Source organism: Dromaius novaehollandiae, chromosome 3 (assembly GCF_036370855.1).
Source record: "Dromaius novaehollandiae isolate bDroNov1 chromosome 3, bDroNov1.hap1, whole genome shotgun sequence".
NCBI classification, from domain to species: Eukaryota; Metazoa; Chordata; class Aves; order Casuariiformes; family Dromaiidae; genus Dromaius; species Dromaius novaehollandiae.
This window is the reverse complement of record NC_088100.1, coordinates 46,280,777-46,297,044: the sequence shown is the minus strand read 5'-3', so window position 1 is coordinate 46,297,044 and position 16,268 is coordinate 46,280,777. Positions and strand designations below refer to the sequence as shown.

Here is a 16,268-nt window from a genome sequence, read left to right as displayed (position 1 = left end):
TATGCTGAGGCCCAGTGGGTATCAAAATATCAAATACAATTTATCTTATAGCCTCATGATATTTACTTTTCTTGCTATTTATGACTTCTGTTTTTTCAGCGTATACACTCTACACATTATATGTCCATCGATGCTTGGTGACTGAGCCTGAGTGTGACGTGAAAAGAGCCCTAGAGCCAAGCGGGTCCATCATGTGAATGGGGTTAGGCTGCGGTAGAGGTTTGGCTGTGGATAGGAAAAAGCTATCAGGCACTCTAACTCAAGTACAAATAATGAAATGAGAAACCAGAATAGTTTAATTTGTAAAAAACTCAAAAGCCATTTTCACCAAGTGACAAAAAAAGCATACAAGTCTTTGTCATTCTTCCTTCCCTTTCCTCTCCCTGTTTTCTTACTTCCTCTAAAAATCAAGCAAAAAAATATCATAGCATGGTTGCTTGCCTTATGGGCAGATGGCAGATAATGGCCCTCAGGGACAAAGTACTATCCTTGGCTAAAGCTGAGGAACTCTAGACAAGTTAATTGAAAATTTTTTCAGGGATATTGTAGAAAAATCTAGCTTTAACTGAAGAGGGTAAAAGTTTTATGACGAGAAAGGATTAATGTGATGAAAACAGAAATGACCTATTGTAAATGGGACCCCTTCACCAGATGGACACCATGAATCCTCTTGGACTCAATATGCCTCTTTACCACGGGGTCCAGCTGATTAGAAAAAGCAACCTAGAATGATGGACAAGTATGTTATAAGGCATACAGATAGCTGGGTTTGTCAGGACTACACGGTGACTTTAACTGCTGGACATAAAGGTGTGGGCTTGACATGGTGTCTGGCCATCTCTTGGAGAATGCTGGAAAGGAACTGGTGCCTGTGATGCACATACATAGACATAAAGATGGGTGGGAGTGAGTTCTAGAAGCAAAATTGAAGCAGTTAGTTGGAAGACAGAAAAGAGAAGTCTCAGTTTGTAGATCAGAAAATACGACTAGGAAAAGGAATTTAGAGTCACTAGAAATTAGGGAAACTTGGAATAAAGGAAATTTGCCAAGGAGGAACTAATAGAACTAATAATAAACCATTTTTTAAGAACACCATTTCTCTCAGAAAAAATGTTCTCAGAAAGTCTGTAGGGTCAACTGAGATATAATCCTTCTCAAAGAAGACAAAATCATCACAGAAAGCTAACTAATTTTTTTTAAAGGAAATTTTCAGTTTAGGATCTTAGGAAGGTTCTCACTACAAAATCTTTAATTATGGAGTATATAGAGGATATGATCAAATCTAAAATATCAGTAATGCAACTTTTACAACAAGCTGTTAAAATTAATAACAACAGATTGTCAGAACCACTATTCACTGCACTGTTTTAAAGGAACTCAAGCATGAAATTGCTGAACTACTGTGGTGTACAGCGTAACATAAGAATAGCCATATGGGATCAGACACGTATGGATAGTGACCATAGCAAGTACTTTGGGAAGAGTTTAAAAATAGAACAAATATGCAATAACGCTTCCCCAGAACATTATTCCAGTCTTCAAGAAGTTCAAAGGACTTCCTAGACATAGGTGAGATCTTTGAATTCATTAGCTAGAAATGTTTACTGTTTTTCTTCTCCATGAATTTGTCTGATTACTTTTTGAAACCATGCAAGCTTTTAGCAAGGAGTAGCTTAAGTAAATATGGTAAGAAAGACTTCCTTTTGTTTGTTATGAACCTATGACCTTTTAGTTTCTTTAATAACCCATACTTCTTCTGTTAGAAGAAGCAGATAAACAATTGTTTCCTGCTCACTTTCACTGTGCCACTCATAATTTACAGATCATATTTTGTTCCACTAGTTGTTTCTTTTTCAGCCTCTTCCTCATAGAGAAGCTCTTCCAAGCCCAACACCCTTGCTGTCCCACTCTGAGCTTCTTCAGGTTTTCAGATGGGATGATCAGAGAATACAATATCTGAGATTTCAGTGCAGGAGGGATTAGTACATGGGCATGGTGATGTGCACTTTCTTACACACAGGCCAGTCTGTGTTATCAGTGACCTCTCTGCAATGTGATGCATCTTTCTTTTGTGAAATTTCTGAGTGGTAAACATGAAACATAAATTAGAGGGTTCTTCACCAAAATGGAGTTTAAAGATGCTAACTAGTTGAAACAGGAAACTGAAATTAGGTTTTAAAGACCATACTTAAGTACCATGGAGGAGAGTGTCATATGTGCTGCTAATAAATCAAAGTTCCTAGCTGCATAATTGTCTTTTGTAGCTCCTAAAGACCCAGAACTGCAACCATTATCCAGTTTGTGCCATGTGTCCAGTTACTAGTACCCGCATAAAAAAGATAGAACAATCAAACCCTCTTTAAACCTGCTTGGCCATTTCAGCCCTTTTACTTTCAATGAAAGGACAGAGCTGGTATGAAGCTCTCATCCCTAAAGGAATGCCTGAATTTTAAAGTAAAAAGACCTAACATCCTTCATGGAAATTATAGGGAGTTCCTTTTGGTGCTCCTTATTACATACCTGAATGTGCAGTGGGAATCTTTAGGATTTAGGAATCTGTTAGTGATAATCTCTGCCAAAAAGCCAGAAGCAACTGCTCTTAAATCTTTTTGTCCAAGCATAATATATACCTATCTATCTAGTGTGTTACTTCTAATAATTTCTGCTCAGTTAGGTACACAATAACAGTGGTATTACATGTATTCAATCAAATGTTTTTATTCATATTCATCTCAAATTTATTTTAGCAGTTTAAATAAGTGAGTTTAATGTAGTGTTAGTCAAGCATTACTGTAGTGAAGGCTTAAGTAGATTAGAAATAAATGAATCCAATTAAAGAACACATCTGTGAAATTTGATATGTCATAGGCATGAATGAACTGTTTGCACAGCAATTGTAAAGAAATCATTAATGATTAAATATCTACAAGAGGTTTAATCAAGGATAAATGGTATAGGACATAGTTAAAAACATTTAGGTTTAATACATGGAGATTCTGAAATAATACAAAACATGCTTTGCATCAATAGTGACATGACTACTGGTCTCTGGAAATATATTTCTTGTTATTTGTGGCAGAGGTGTAGTTAGGGACTGCAGCTGAGATATAGGCTAGCAACATTAGCTACCACATGCATTGATAGTGGGAGATTGTCCCTTTTTAGAAAAATCTTAAGTTTAATAGGTGAGATGGGCAAAGATGCTCCATGAAAGAAGTCTTCCTATGAGAAAATGTTGTTATCTTCATTTTTTAGAGCTGAAATTCAGACAGATTAAGGTAGAGATTCTGAGAAGTGATCAGTGCAGAGTTAAATTTGACCCTACAGAAGCTAAAAGTCCCATGGGCTTTCTTGAGGGTAAGCTCAGGCAAGGGCTGAGTGCTTTCAAAAATCCCATGATACATGATTTGCCCAATGTGATAATAATCTGCGGGAGAGTTGAGAACTGATTCCAAATCACCAGGCTACTAGGTCAGTGTCTTAAAGGTGTCTGTGGTATTCAAGATATTATTTTTTAACATATGACAATGTTAAGAAGAATGAGATAGAAAAGTCTACCCTGTGTAACAGTAGTCTGTTGCACTGTTGTCAGCCCGGCTTTCTGTGAAATGAAAATACTTTTATGAATATGTGAAAACTTATGTTTGAGCAGCATTAATTCTAAAAGGGGTACTGTGTACATATATATGCAGATGCACTGAAGTGAGGTTGTATTTCATGGAATGGTTGAAAAGGAGTAGCTTTAAGGAAGAAAAAAATTAGACTTTTAAAAGTCTCATTTAATATGCCTTCAGTTTATTCAGAAATTTTATTGTGAATATGTATACAAATTTAAAGTAGTGAAAAACCCAAAATGATTACAAAGTAATCAATACAATAGTTTAATCAAGGCTAGCACTGTGGACTTGAGCCACGGAGTTCTTCTGCAAGGTTAAACTAGTCCTCAGTTAAAACATTGCACTAGGCTTCTTACTCATGGTGACCATTCAAATACATGTTAGAATACTCTCGATACTTAAAAAAAAGGCATTTCAGTCTATATCCCTCTAATCCAAATTTCCGCTTTTTCAGACATATTCTAATATACCCAAACCTTTATGAACTACTGTCAAATACATTGCTCCATTTAGTTTGGCAATCACTGAATTTGTACCAGACATGACTTCTAGCCAGTTGTCTTCCTAGGCACCTTACATTTGAAACAAAGTGTTCTCTGTATAAATGTATGTTATAGAACTAAACTCAGGTCATCATATTTTATTTAGTTTATTTAAAGCATTTTTCTCAGTGTTATATGTAACTAAAGATGATCATTATCTTTATACATATAATTAGCCTAGGATATTTTAGGCATTTTATTTACAAAGAATAACAAATCCCTAGTGCACATTTTAGTCAAGCAAATCTAGTAAATAAAGGCAAATGCAGGGAACCATAGGACCCCAGAGATGGTTAGACATGTGGTTGGGAATGACAGACCGTACCACCAGACTGCTGAAAACTCTGCTGCACCATGATTATCTAGAGGCCAGAATGTTTTATTTAACTCCAACTGACAGTTAAATGACTGCACTCTCAGACAAGAAGCCAATCAGGGAATATATAAAATTTCTCCAGCAGTAGCTGTTAGAAAATCTCAGGCATTTATGGTAAATGGTCTGTATAGGAAACTTCATGCTTCAATTTTCCTGAATGTATCAAATCATTTAATTAAGCTTTCTGCTTTGGATTGCTCTGTTTTTAAAAGCAAATACAGAAACATGATACCATGTATGTGAATCTCAGAGTCGGAGGAGTTGTAAACTTTGACTCAACAAGATGTAAACAGCTACTATTGCTTATGCTATTTATGGGGATAAATAGGTGCCCAGAACTCACTGAAGGGATCCAAAATACAGATCTCATAGTTCTCCAAATAGATGCATTGGTTAACGTTAAGAGTGTTAGGATAAACAAACACTTTCTGGAGAGTTTTTCCAATTACTTTCATGAGTAGTAGGTCAGGCTATACGGGACTTTTCGCTCAAGAAATTTTCAGGAAGAGGATCGCTATCATCATCCCAATTACTGATGGAAAAACTGAGACAGAGTATCTCTGAGGTTACACAACTGCACGTCAGTGCAGTTTCATAACAAGCAGTGAGGTTTAATATATATTTTTTTTCACTTCAAGCTGGTGTCCTGACATTTAGCTTCTTGTACAAGCTAAGGGAAACCTCCTTGTTGTGACCAGCTCTGGAAGATGCTAAGGGGATTGCATACGCTCCTCCTGACAGGTCCCGTGAGCAGACCGAGGCCTCTGTAAACATTTCTGAGACACATTGTACATGAACAGAGGACACAGCAGATGAGGAAACTGTCTGTTTTGTTGTACCATCTGCTGATTTAAAGTCATGAAGATGACAAACAGCCAGAATCTGTTCTCTTTTCATTTATCTGGTGAATGGAGCTCTGTTAGTATTGCATGAGTCGGAGTGTGGAAATGTTAAAAGTTGCAGGCATTGTTTAAAAATAGAGGAATGATATATTGCAGTATTGTGGTCAGATGTGCATGAGGAAGTGCCAGACTTTGCCACCTTCATGGCTGATTTTAACTAAATTGCAGGGACTCAGTGAAATAGACTGAACATTAATCACAGTAATACCTTCAGTTTAATCTCATGATTTCTACTCATTAGTCTGTGTAGACTGGCAGAAAATCTGACCAAAGTAATTTTTTGATCATTAAACAAAATAAAGGCAGAAAGCATTAAGAACTCCCTTTTCAAAATTTTTTCATGTATAACTAGAGGAAATGAGGAATATATATTACCAGTTCAACAGAAATAATAGTGCAACCAATTAAAATTACACCTTGCTTTCTTTTGCATGGAGCAATGCTTTCCAATTTTCAATAGTTGTGTGAATGATTGTACTTATGATGTAGGAACCTGTTGCATTTAGATCACCTAAAGCTTTTATGTTCAGCTTGTACTACATTACTAGTTACCTTAATATGTGTAATGAATGATACAGGTGCAGGTTATCCAGTGTTTGTCAGCACTAGACATCCATTTGATGCCTTTTAATCTTTTATTTGCTATGATTTCCAGTGACAATATGATTATTACATATTGTTCAAACTATCAGTTGAGAGAGATTTGAGAATAAGTTTTCCCATCCTGTATTGGTGTTTTGATTGCTGCTGGAAAGACTGAACTGAAATACATTACTAATCTAATGCCATAACTCCATGTATGAAAACCGAATTTCTGTGAGTCTTCTTTAAGGTGTCTAAATTTAGTGTCTTTTGCTGCAATGAGATACACTATAAATATCTGTCTCCACTGGGTATCTGTGTATACTCAGTCACTGCATATGCAGCTTATTCTTCCTTCTGGCATGTTGTGGCATTAAAGAGGTGAAAACGTACTTTTCCTTAGGCCCTTTGCAGAATTTTCCATGGGCTGAGCATTTTTTTCTTTTTTATGGAAGGTTGCTGCTTATGTTGCTTATGATCATACATATACAGGAATAACTATTCTTGAGCCTGTCTGCCCTTCTTCTTAGGCTTTTTTCATTGAATCCGGATATTTATTCTTCACTAATGGATATCATTATTTTACTCCTTCCACTGGATGCATCCTGTTCAGCTGCGCTTGCTATCTGAAAGCATTTTTCAGGGCTTAAGTTCTCTTCTGTTCCATGGCCAATACTGTCTCTAAGTAGGGAATCTCTATATCTTCAAAACTATTTGTGCCATTAGCTCTGTAATGTTCTTGCTTTAGTTTCTAGATTTTGATTAAAGTAATCCCAAACAGCCCCCCATCACTCCAGCAAACACAGCTATAAAAAGCCCAGCACATCTCTAGAGTTTTAGTTTGTCTGGGCCATACTGTGTGCCAAAAACCTCTGTCACTTATTCCAGTGTCCCCAACACTATTTCTAGTACTAATGACCGACTCTCTCCTCATCTTTTTTCTTCCAACAAGGCTGTATAAAACCTCTGTGATTTTCTCTGTTTCGTGGTGAGTTCTCTCCACAGACTCAATTGCTATGTTTGTGCATGCTTCTGTTGTTTGTCAAAAATTCAAAATTTGTGGTATTCTGAGCCTCCTTCACTGTTTTTTTCCTGGTCTACCTGTTAATCAACCTTTATCTCTTCCTGAAAATGTCATTAGGCAGACTGTGGCCACTGTGTTTCACATTCTGTATTTTGGGTTTATAATGGGCACTTGAAGAGTCAGAAACAGGACATAGGGTAGAAATGCTTCCAGGAGTTAGATCTGAGAAGAAAATGGGAAACAGCATTTTGTAGCAACTAGAGTTTGTGCTTCATCTTCTCGTTTCTTTTCACTTACAATGAAATATGGTAATCCAGTTTGTAGGTGACTGATACATTGACCATACTGGCCAGATTCTCGTCTGGGGGGAAGGGAGAAGCTAGAGGAGAAATAATATGTATTTGGAAGCATATGCCACCAAAGCATATGCATCCAAGTTTTTTGAGGAGTCAAAGAGGACCTTGAATTTCCATGCAACTGAGGAAAGGATGGCTGTTTCCCATCACAAAAAGGTAGAGGTCTTCAATGTGTTTCCCTTTGCAATGAAGCATCACTTTGGTCTTGTCTGAATTCAGTTTGATCCATCTGTTCTTCATTTAAGAGCTAATTTCCTGTAGTTATTCTGATGTTTTATAGTGATGATAGTTGCATCATAAAATGAGATAAATAGTAGATTGTCAGCAACATACTGTTAGCAATTGAACACATGCCACATCACTCTCTCTCTCAGCAGTCTCATGTAGACAGATGTAGATTATATGGATCCCCGTGGGATCCTGAAGGTAAGGACCTTGATGGAAGGGGCTGGTATCCACCACCTTTGTTTGAATTACATGTAGAACACAAGATCTAGTACTACTGTGTCACTGAGGCTATGCAATAGAAGATTCAGGGGTCTGAGAACAGGAATCGAGAGATTACAGTACCATGGTTGGTGGAAACTTTATAAATTCCTCCAGGAAGTTGACGGATTTTCCATCTGTCTTTTGCATACCACTAGGAGCCCTGGCTCCTCTAGTCCTTTGCCTCACCATACATATGGATATACTCAAATAGTTTCATTTCTGGATGGAACATCTTCTGCATCTGATACCGAGACCACAGGACCCTTCCTCCATGTTTTCTTTACTTTTTTCCTTTTTTTTTTTTTTTTTTTTTCATACTTCTGTTATTTATCTTGGCCTGTTACTAGTGGTGTCCTGGTATCTAGCTTGGCTCTTCTGAGAGGTAGCCATTCTAGGATAGGGTTGAGATGGTATCGAATCATGTCTCAGTGATGCAAAAAAGTCCAGGTGTTTCATTTGAAAGGAGATGGGTTTTTTTTCACTGATGTGGGTTTTTTCTTAGGTAAAACTTTGCATTCAGCAGCAAGAAATTCAGATTGTTTTCTTTTTATCCTTTATTTAATGACATTACTGTTTAAGCAACTAGCTGAAAATAGCAGCTTTTAGTGTTTATTCTAATGCATGGAATTCTGGGAAGGTAATTTCTAGTGATACCAAGGATTTGGAAAGGTAACACCTAACAGCAATTCCCTTAACCCTAACCTTAAATTAAATTAAATTACCTCTAACCCTAGCTTTAAATTCCCATAGCTTAGAAGCTGTGTACAGTATAGTGTACAAAATTTGAATGCCTAGCCCTTAAAAAGGTATTAACAGTGGACAAATACTGTCAAAGTAGTAGTCTGTGGTCTGAATATTGAGGTGGTGTTTCTCCCAATTTTTAAAAAATCTTTCACTAACATAAGAAAGCAGCAGACTGTTACATGATGGCATGCACCTGAGATAGGTAGGTAATGGCAGGGATGCAATACTATGGGTTCTTCAGCAGAAAGGGAGGCAAAAGAATCAGTAGGACAAAAACGAATAAACAAAAACCAAAATCTTCTCATGTCTATGAGGTTGTGAACATCTATCTGCTTAGTTTTGGCTGAGTGTTAATTCCACTTATAATCAAATTGTCATGGGGAATGTGTAACTCAGGATGAGAGCCATACTGCTTTCAGGACTACTGATAATACTTCATGTTACTTTAGTAGTTAAACATAAAGACTAATTGTCATTCTTCGCTTTTGATGTTTTGTATTATATAATGATAATTTGGTAGCACTCAGTTGTGCTTCAAAGCACTCAATGCTTTGCTTGTCAAGTGAAGGGGGATCTGGATCAAAACCATGAGGGTAAGCACTAGAAAGATTAATGATTTCAAAATGTGTGGAAGAGCCTTATCTGTCAAACAAGCCAAGCCAAATACCTGTATTCAAATGCTTTTATGGCAGGCAGGGTATTTGAAATGCAAATACTATAGCAGAGGCCTACTTCTATACAAGCCAAAATTTGAAGAAACAACCTTGTCAGGAAGTAATTTTGTATTACAAAGCATTAATTGTGTTTAGCAAATCTCTATCCACTATAGCCTGGAAGCAGTGTAGTCAGCACAGTTCTGATGACAGTGATTCATTCTCATGTGTTATATATACAAGAGTATATATCCATTGTCTGCATTGCCTAAAAAACTAAGCCTGCAGGAAGGAATCTGTTCTCCCAACATTTGTTGCTTATCAGGTACAAACAAATTTTAGTGTAGAATTGACATAAATTTTATTTGTCTATTCTGCAGGTTTATCTATGTAGCTGTCCAAAGATTCATCTTATTTCATTTTGTTTCAGTCATTTGTCAAGTTTATTCTTGTGGCCAGGGTATTTGTCTGAAAGAGTTTCAGTGTACTAAGCTGTGACGTGCTTAGATCGTGGTGCAGTTCCTTTCTAAAAAATTGTTAAACTGGCATGGCTTACATCAATACACGTGTGATTATAGAGCAAGATATCATTGCTAGAGCTGGCTAAACAATTTATTATTAGTACAGTTCATTAAAGACTAGAATAAGTCTTTAGATGCAGACAGAGTGGGATAATGTGTGAATGAATACATTGCCTCTTTGATTGCATACGGGCATCAGTGAAGCATTTTTGTTCCCTTGCTCTCCTACATCTCTGTTTAACACAAAGGAAGAGAAAAACCATGAATCCTTCTCCCTTTCTTCCAGGTAGGTAGGTCAGGGAGAAACTCTTGCTTTGCTCTCATTTGATAAATCATTGTCAGAATAGGTTCTGTATGAGTACATGAAAGCTGCAGCGCTCACTTCTTACTCCCCTGGGCACCAGCAGACATTCAGATGTGTGCAGCAGGGTGTAGGCCAATGCATACGCCCTTGTTTTGGTTAGTAAGACATTGTGAATAATGTCAGTTTTTCTTATTTTTATGTATTTATTAGAAAGTTGGAAGAAAGTAATACTGATCTTTATGAACTGCTTCTATTCCTAGCTCCTCGTAAGTATTTTGTGAGTGTGTGATTGACCATTTCAATTACAGAATTTTTATTTATTTATGTGTTTTCTCTCACTGAAAAGCTCTTTCAATATAAAAGACTCTTCCAATAGAAGAATAAAGGCTCACATGACTCTGAGAATGATAAAGATTCGCAAATTTGCACTGGTTTCCTGAACAACTTGCAAATAATGAATAATATAATCTTAAAAATTAAGTGCTTTCCATGAAGATTTTTTTTTTCAGTTTATTCAGTCATCTGTACATATGGGCTGTTTTACACACACACATGCACACACAACCACATACATGTGATAAGTTTGTAATTGCAGTTAAAGAGTTATGAGGAAAATGTATCCTATTTGCTGCTTAGCTGTATGAACAATGCAGAACTGTAAAATATTTCCCAGAAATTCCCATCCCATTGTTTTTATTACTGAAGAAAGCAGCTCAGGATGATAACAGTTGGATGCAAAAGTGATCATGTTTTCAGTATAAAAATAGTGCTATTGTTTAGTAAGCTATACTACTTATATGTGTTAGAGTGATATACTGGCTTGCTCTGGATGTTTTTATCCTTTTTCCTTAAAATATATTTTGTTTGCACCCCCCACTAAGAAGGAAGGTGTGTTTCCCATTAAGATATGAAGTGAGTGTGTTTTTCACTTTTGCCTTTTACATAGGGATACTGAATATAAAGGACTACAGCTCTCCTTGGATCAGGTCACAGCTACCAAGCCGGCATTCTCATACGCAAATTCAACTCCGACCATAGCGGATAATAGAAAGGGAAGCAAATCTCGCCTCTCGAGCACAAAGTCAAAATCAAGGACATCACCATACCCACAGGTAGTTGTCTTTGAAAAAGAAAATTAAGTCTTTTTGAATATCTTGATTTTGACTGATATTTTAACCAAGTAATTAGAATGGGCCAAAGAACATGTTATTTAAAGGGAATAAAAGATGACAGGCTGTAAGAACTTGAGACAGGAATATGTTTCTTTAAACTGTTTCTAAAAAGCTGGAAACATTTATGCTTCAACATGCATAATAAATCATCATCAACAACAATAACAACACAGGGCTCTGAGTTAATGAGGAGCAGACAGAAGGACAAGTGAAAATGTTCGTTTTGGAATACTTACCTGGTTTGAGAGGACTGTGAGTTTTGCCATTTGAGAAAAATTCTTGTTTTCCCTAACTCTTTAATAGGTTTGTCTTACTTATCCAGAAAGTTGCCAAATGTTTGACAGCAGATTAATATTGAAACGTTAGCCACAAGAAGTGAATTTTGAGGAGGAAAAGGGCAAGTTAGCTTGCTAAATGAGAACAAGAAAGCTCTTCCATGTACAAAGCTTTGAATGGGACAAAGCACTAGTAGGTGGCCGTTGATATTAGTAGACTTTAATTTCTCAGATTTCATATTTATCCCTCATGTTTTACAAATATGTGCCTGCTTGTAGAACAAACCAGACTCGATTGGGTCTCTGGACTGGAGCTGATGTACTTTGTTTAGACAGCTGATTTACATGGACAATGCCACAGCATTCGTATACTTACACTGCTGACTGTTTTGCTCAAAGAAATCTGGTTTGTAACTAACCATTGTGTTTACTAAATAGTGATCCAAGTCATAGCTCAATGGAGCAGTTCCACAACATAGTGGACATATATGTATGCATTCATGATGTAACACTGAAGAGCGAAATATTTTTAAAGAGGCCAAATCAATATTTGGCCCATAATGGCCTTAATGACTAGAGTTTCTCTGCAGGCATAATATATCCTAAACTGACTTCTTAAAGTGTGGAATGTGAGCCCATACTAAAGTGCCTAAAGCATTTCCTTGTTTTTTTGTTTTTCCCCCCAAAAGTACCAAGGATAAAAATTTCTGTTAAATGACATCTGCTTTTAATAGTGAGAATATTTAACCGAGCACCTAGATGAACTCAGATTCTTGATTTGAAGAATCTAATTTTGCCAGAGACTGTTATGGCTACCGTTGTTGAATCATTTATTGACACACATTTCTGTGGCTTGTTAAAAAATAGCCTTTCCTCTTGAATGTTCCACAGCAAACAATTGTAATAAAACTACACTGAAGAACTAGGAAAGATACCAACGCTTAATTCTAAATTGTATTTATAAGATGACTGTACTTGTGTTTTTGAAATTACCATTTATTTCCCATTTAAAAGTCCTCATTAGCTAACAGGACAATCCCACCTGAAGAGCTGTTATCTGCCCATATCATTCACCTTCTGAAATTGTGACTGTCATCAGTGTCACTCTATTCTCTCTGCCACCAGAAAAACTCTTGAACTAGCATCTTTACAAGAGTGTAGTTTGGAGGCTGTTGGTTTTGCAGGGGTTGGTGTCTGAAAGCTTTGGCTGTTTAGTCTCCAGTTTCATTTTGCACCCTCATTACCAGCTGCCTGGTAGTAAAGTCACAGATTTCGTCATTCATAAAGAAGCAGCAGTGCTAGTTGCCAATCTCTTGAAAAATGGCCATACCGTTCATTGTAGCACATCACCACAAGCAATGCTGGCAGCTTGGCTTTGCATCCCTCTCATCCTTCTCAACCACTGAATAAGCTGTTGAAAGACTAAGAAAAGCTGTTGTAAAAAAAATACAGCAGGTGGTATTGCCTGTGTCCCTCAGTCTCCAGTCCACGTAATTTGCCAGTCAGTTGTGGAGAATTAGTGTGACTCAAAAGCCACGGCTGGAAAGTGAGGGTATGAGTTCTGGCTTACAACCAAGCTTGGGTTTTGGTGGGGGAAGGAAGCAGGAGGCTTATTAATAAAATAATGGCAGTGGGCAGAGGCATTTCTCAAATTTAAGGGCACCTAGGAGATTTTAAATTTATGCACTTTCTTCCTCTTTTTTTCTTTTCCCCGTAGCATTTACTTTGCTTCTTCACCCTTGAGGAGAAAAGGGAATCATATGCTTTATTGGGTGATGACTGAGAATCCACTCCCCTGCCAGCTGTGTGCCCCTAGGATAGCTATATGAGATGTGAACTGTAAGAAAAACAGAGTTAATAAATTTCAGCTGAATGTTCGCTACTAGGGCAAAAGAGGGATGTTTTGGTTACCTAATACAGTATCAACATTTTTTTCTCAAATCGTATGCTAAAGCAGTTGTACTATTATATAGCATTTGTAGACTCTGTAATCAAAATTGAGTTCATTAAACTGAAGGTGCCAGTCAGAATCTGATTAACGCTAACTGAGTTTAGCACAGTTGGCTTGTGGGTTCACAACCTGTCCCAGGCATTGGAAGGGTGAGCTGGAGAGGAGACCAACTCAGAATTCATTGCACAACTCTAGGGTTTGCCTAAACACGTTGAAGTGGTGTCGTACCAGATAGATGGAAGGTTGAAAGCAGAGGTGAAAAAAATGGGAGAGATGAAGACTTGATAGGGATATGTAGAAAAGGGAAATTGTGAGTTGGTTAAAAGACGTCTGTAATCTTCCCCCATAATAATAGTCATGGTGAAGGGCTCCCAAAATCTAGCCCTGGACCTGATTTATTTTGTATTCCTAAAAGCTAGCCCTGGACCTTATTTATTCTGTACACAGGAAATAGCAACAAAATTGGAAAAACATTTTAATTGTGATCATCTGAACAACTGCTTTGGAGTTTAATCTCCCATTAATGATGATCATTTAAAGAAAATATTTAAAATTGTCTGTTGTCTGCCTCTAATGGAATTTTTTTATGGTAAGATCTGGATAAATCTTTATTGTTTCATATCTTATCTTAGTTCTTGGATAGAGATATGTATATGATGTGCATGCACACAAACAATTAAGGATATCCTCAATATCTGTTGAGTGGGGGTTTGGTGTGTGTTACAGCATGCATTTATTTTTGGAAGCAACAGCCTTCTTTAGTAGGTGCATATGAATAATTCCTTATTTACCACACAACTGATATTGGAAGTAAATATATAAATTGATTTTATAGCTTCTTTAAAAAATAATCTGGATTAATTCTCCAATCTACCTCTCTTCAGACATAGCACCCACTATTTGAAAGAACAGGGTAAAGATACCAGAATCAGGCTGAACTGTAGTCAGCCTTTCTTTTGTTTATTATTTCTTGCTGTAGCCTAAAGCTTTGGCAACTTCCAATGTATTCAAGAGCAAAGCAAAACCCTCTTTTTATAGTAAACATAACTCCTGATCTGGTGAAGAGTCACCAGCAGTGGGGGTTATTTTAATGGACATGCTGTATTACTTTAATCTAAGCCTTTCACCATCTGTTCTGCCTATAATAGTGAATGCAAAAAGAACATATTTTACATTTCAGGATTACATTAGTAAAAAGTAAGATAAAAGTGATTTAAAAGCATGCATATGTTCTTAGTACAATGAGCCCGCATCTGTGATGTTTTTTCTCATGGTTAAGACACAAATCAAGAGGAAAGCTGCTAATGCTGATGTAGTGAAAGTTTTTCATGGAAAAGGGGACTCTACTCTGAGAGGGTTTCACTATATATTTAATGTTTATAATGATAAAAACCTGAGAAGACTGCCAGAAAAATTATATAGCTATAACATCTATTGTTTGAACATCTGGCATTGTGTGCAGAGGAGGCTGGTGTTCTTGTGTATGACAGGATGAGCACTCAGGCCAGTGAGACATCTGTAGGAATGATAGGTCAGGTAAAAGAAAATCACCCAAGAAATACTACAGTTATTTACTGGCCTAATACATTTTTATGGCCTCTCTTAAAGCAGGCTTTTCTTAGCCATGTAATTGATATTTTCCTGTTTCCTTACCCTCTTCAGCCCTTCTGAAGCTTTTCTTGGAGTAAAAGGAGCATCAGTGATGGTCAATAACCACTTTCTGTGTCAGTGCTAATCCTACTGGTCTGTTCTCACCAGGATGGTACACTGAATTAGCACTTTGGAAGATATTTCTGGTATCTGGAGGTGTCAATTCAGTTTGCAGGAACGAGGTGGAGAATCATTTAATTTCTTTGCTGTTGCTGTTTGTGCTGGAAGATGATTCAAAATCATCTGAAATGATTTCAGGCATTGCCTGTCCAGAAGAAGTTCTTCATCTTGTCTCAGCTTCTGTCTGCTGGTTAAACTAGATTTTGCCAAATAAAAAAATAATAAGTTTTAGCAGAGAGGAGTCAGAGAGCAAACACTAGCAGAAAGGAACGCATTTCTGGTGAGGCAGGACTGGGCTGCTTACAAAAACCCAATACTTTCACTAATTTTAATTGGCTAGAATTTTCATTAAATCTAATTCTGTTCCCGTGGTCTTTCATCGCTTGACATATGGGAGCCTAATTCTGACTCGAGAGATAGGGTTTCCACTCCCATTTCATCAGAAGAATATCTTTGATCATCCTTTCGTTCCATATTCGTACCCTCCACCTGTCAATGTCGGGTTTCCAGAAGAAGCAGTGGTAAGACAGAAGCAGTCGAGGCAGCTCGATGATGCCAAATTGAGATGTGATTAGCTTTAAAGAAATTAGACATATTTTTGGCCTATGCCTGCTTTTGTTCTTCCCTAAGAATAAGCATTTATATCAAACCTCAGTAGACAACGTGGGCCACAGACAACTCACTGTGTTAATTTAATTCTGCCCATGGCCTGGCAGCTACCATGGGTCAGATCTCAAATAATCATAATTTACATCAAGTACAAAGAATATGCATGAAGTGTTGTTGGTCTTGACCACACGGTTATATGACATTATATGGTGCATTTCTGATACATCGAACAAGTACCCTTTGAAATGGGCTCCCACTCTTTAAGAAAAGTGTATGAAGGCCCTATGCAATTGAATGTTTTGTGGTTAGGTCTAAGACAAAAAAAAAAAAATTGAGCAGTTTTTCAGTTATGTGAAGATGTTCCCTTCGAAGGAAGCTAAG

At 37.1% G+C, this 16,268-nt stretch overlaps 1 protein-coding gene across 2 annotated transcripts in view; it reads left to right on the top strand.

Moving 5' to 3' along the window:
* SIM1 (SIM bHLH transcription factor 1) overlaps positions 1-16,268 on the top strand; it is a 46,694-nt gene that overhangs the window by 23,199 nt on the left and 7,227 nt on the right. For both annotated transcript variants that reach the window (XM_064508821.1, XM_064508823.1), the window contains exon 9: positions 11,057-11,222. In XM_064508821.1, coding sequence (XP_064364891.1) covers positions 11,057-11,222 — 166 coding nt within the window. The remainder of the gene's footprint in view (positions 1-11,056; positions 11,223-16,268) is intronic.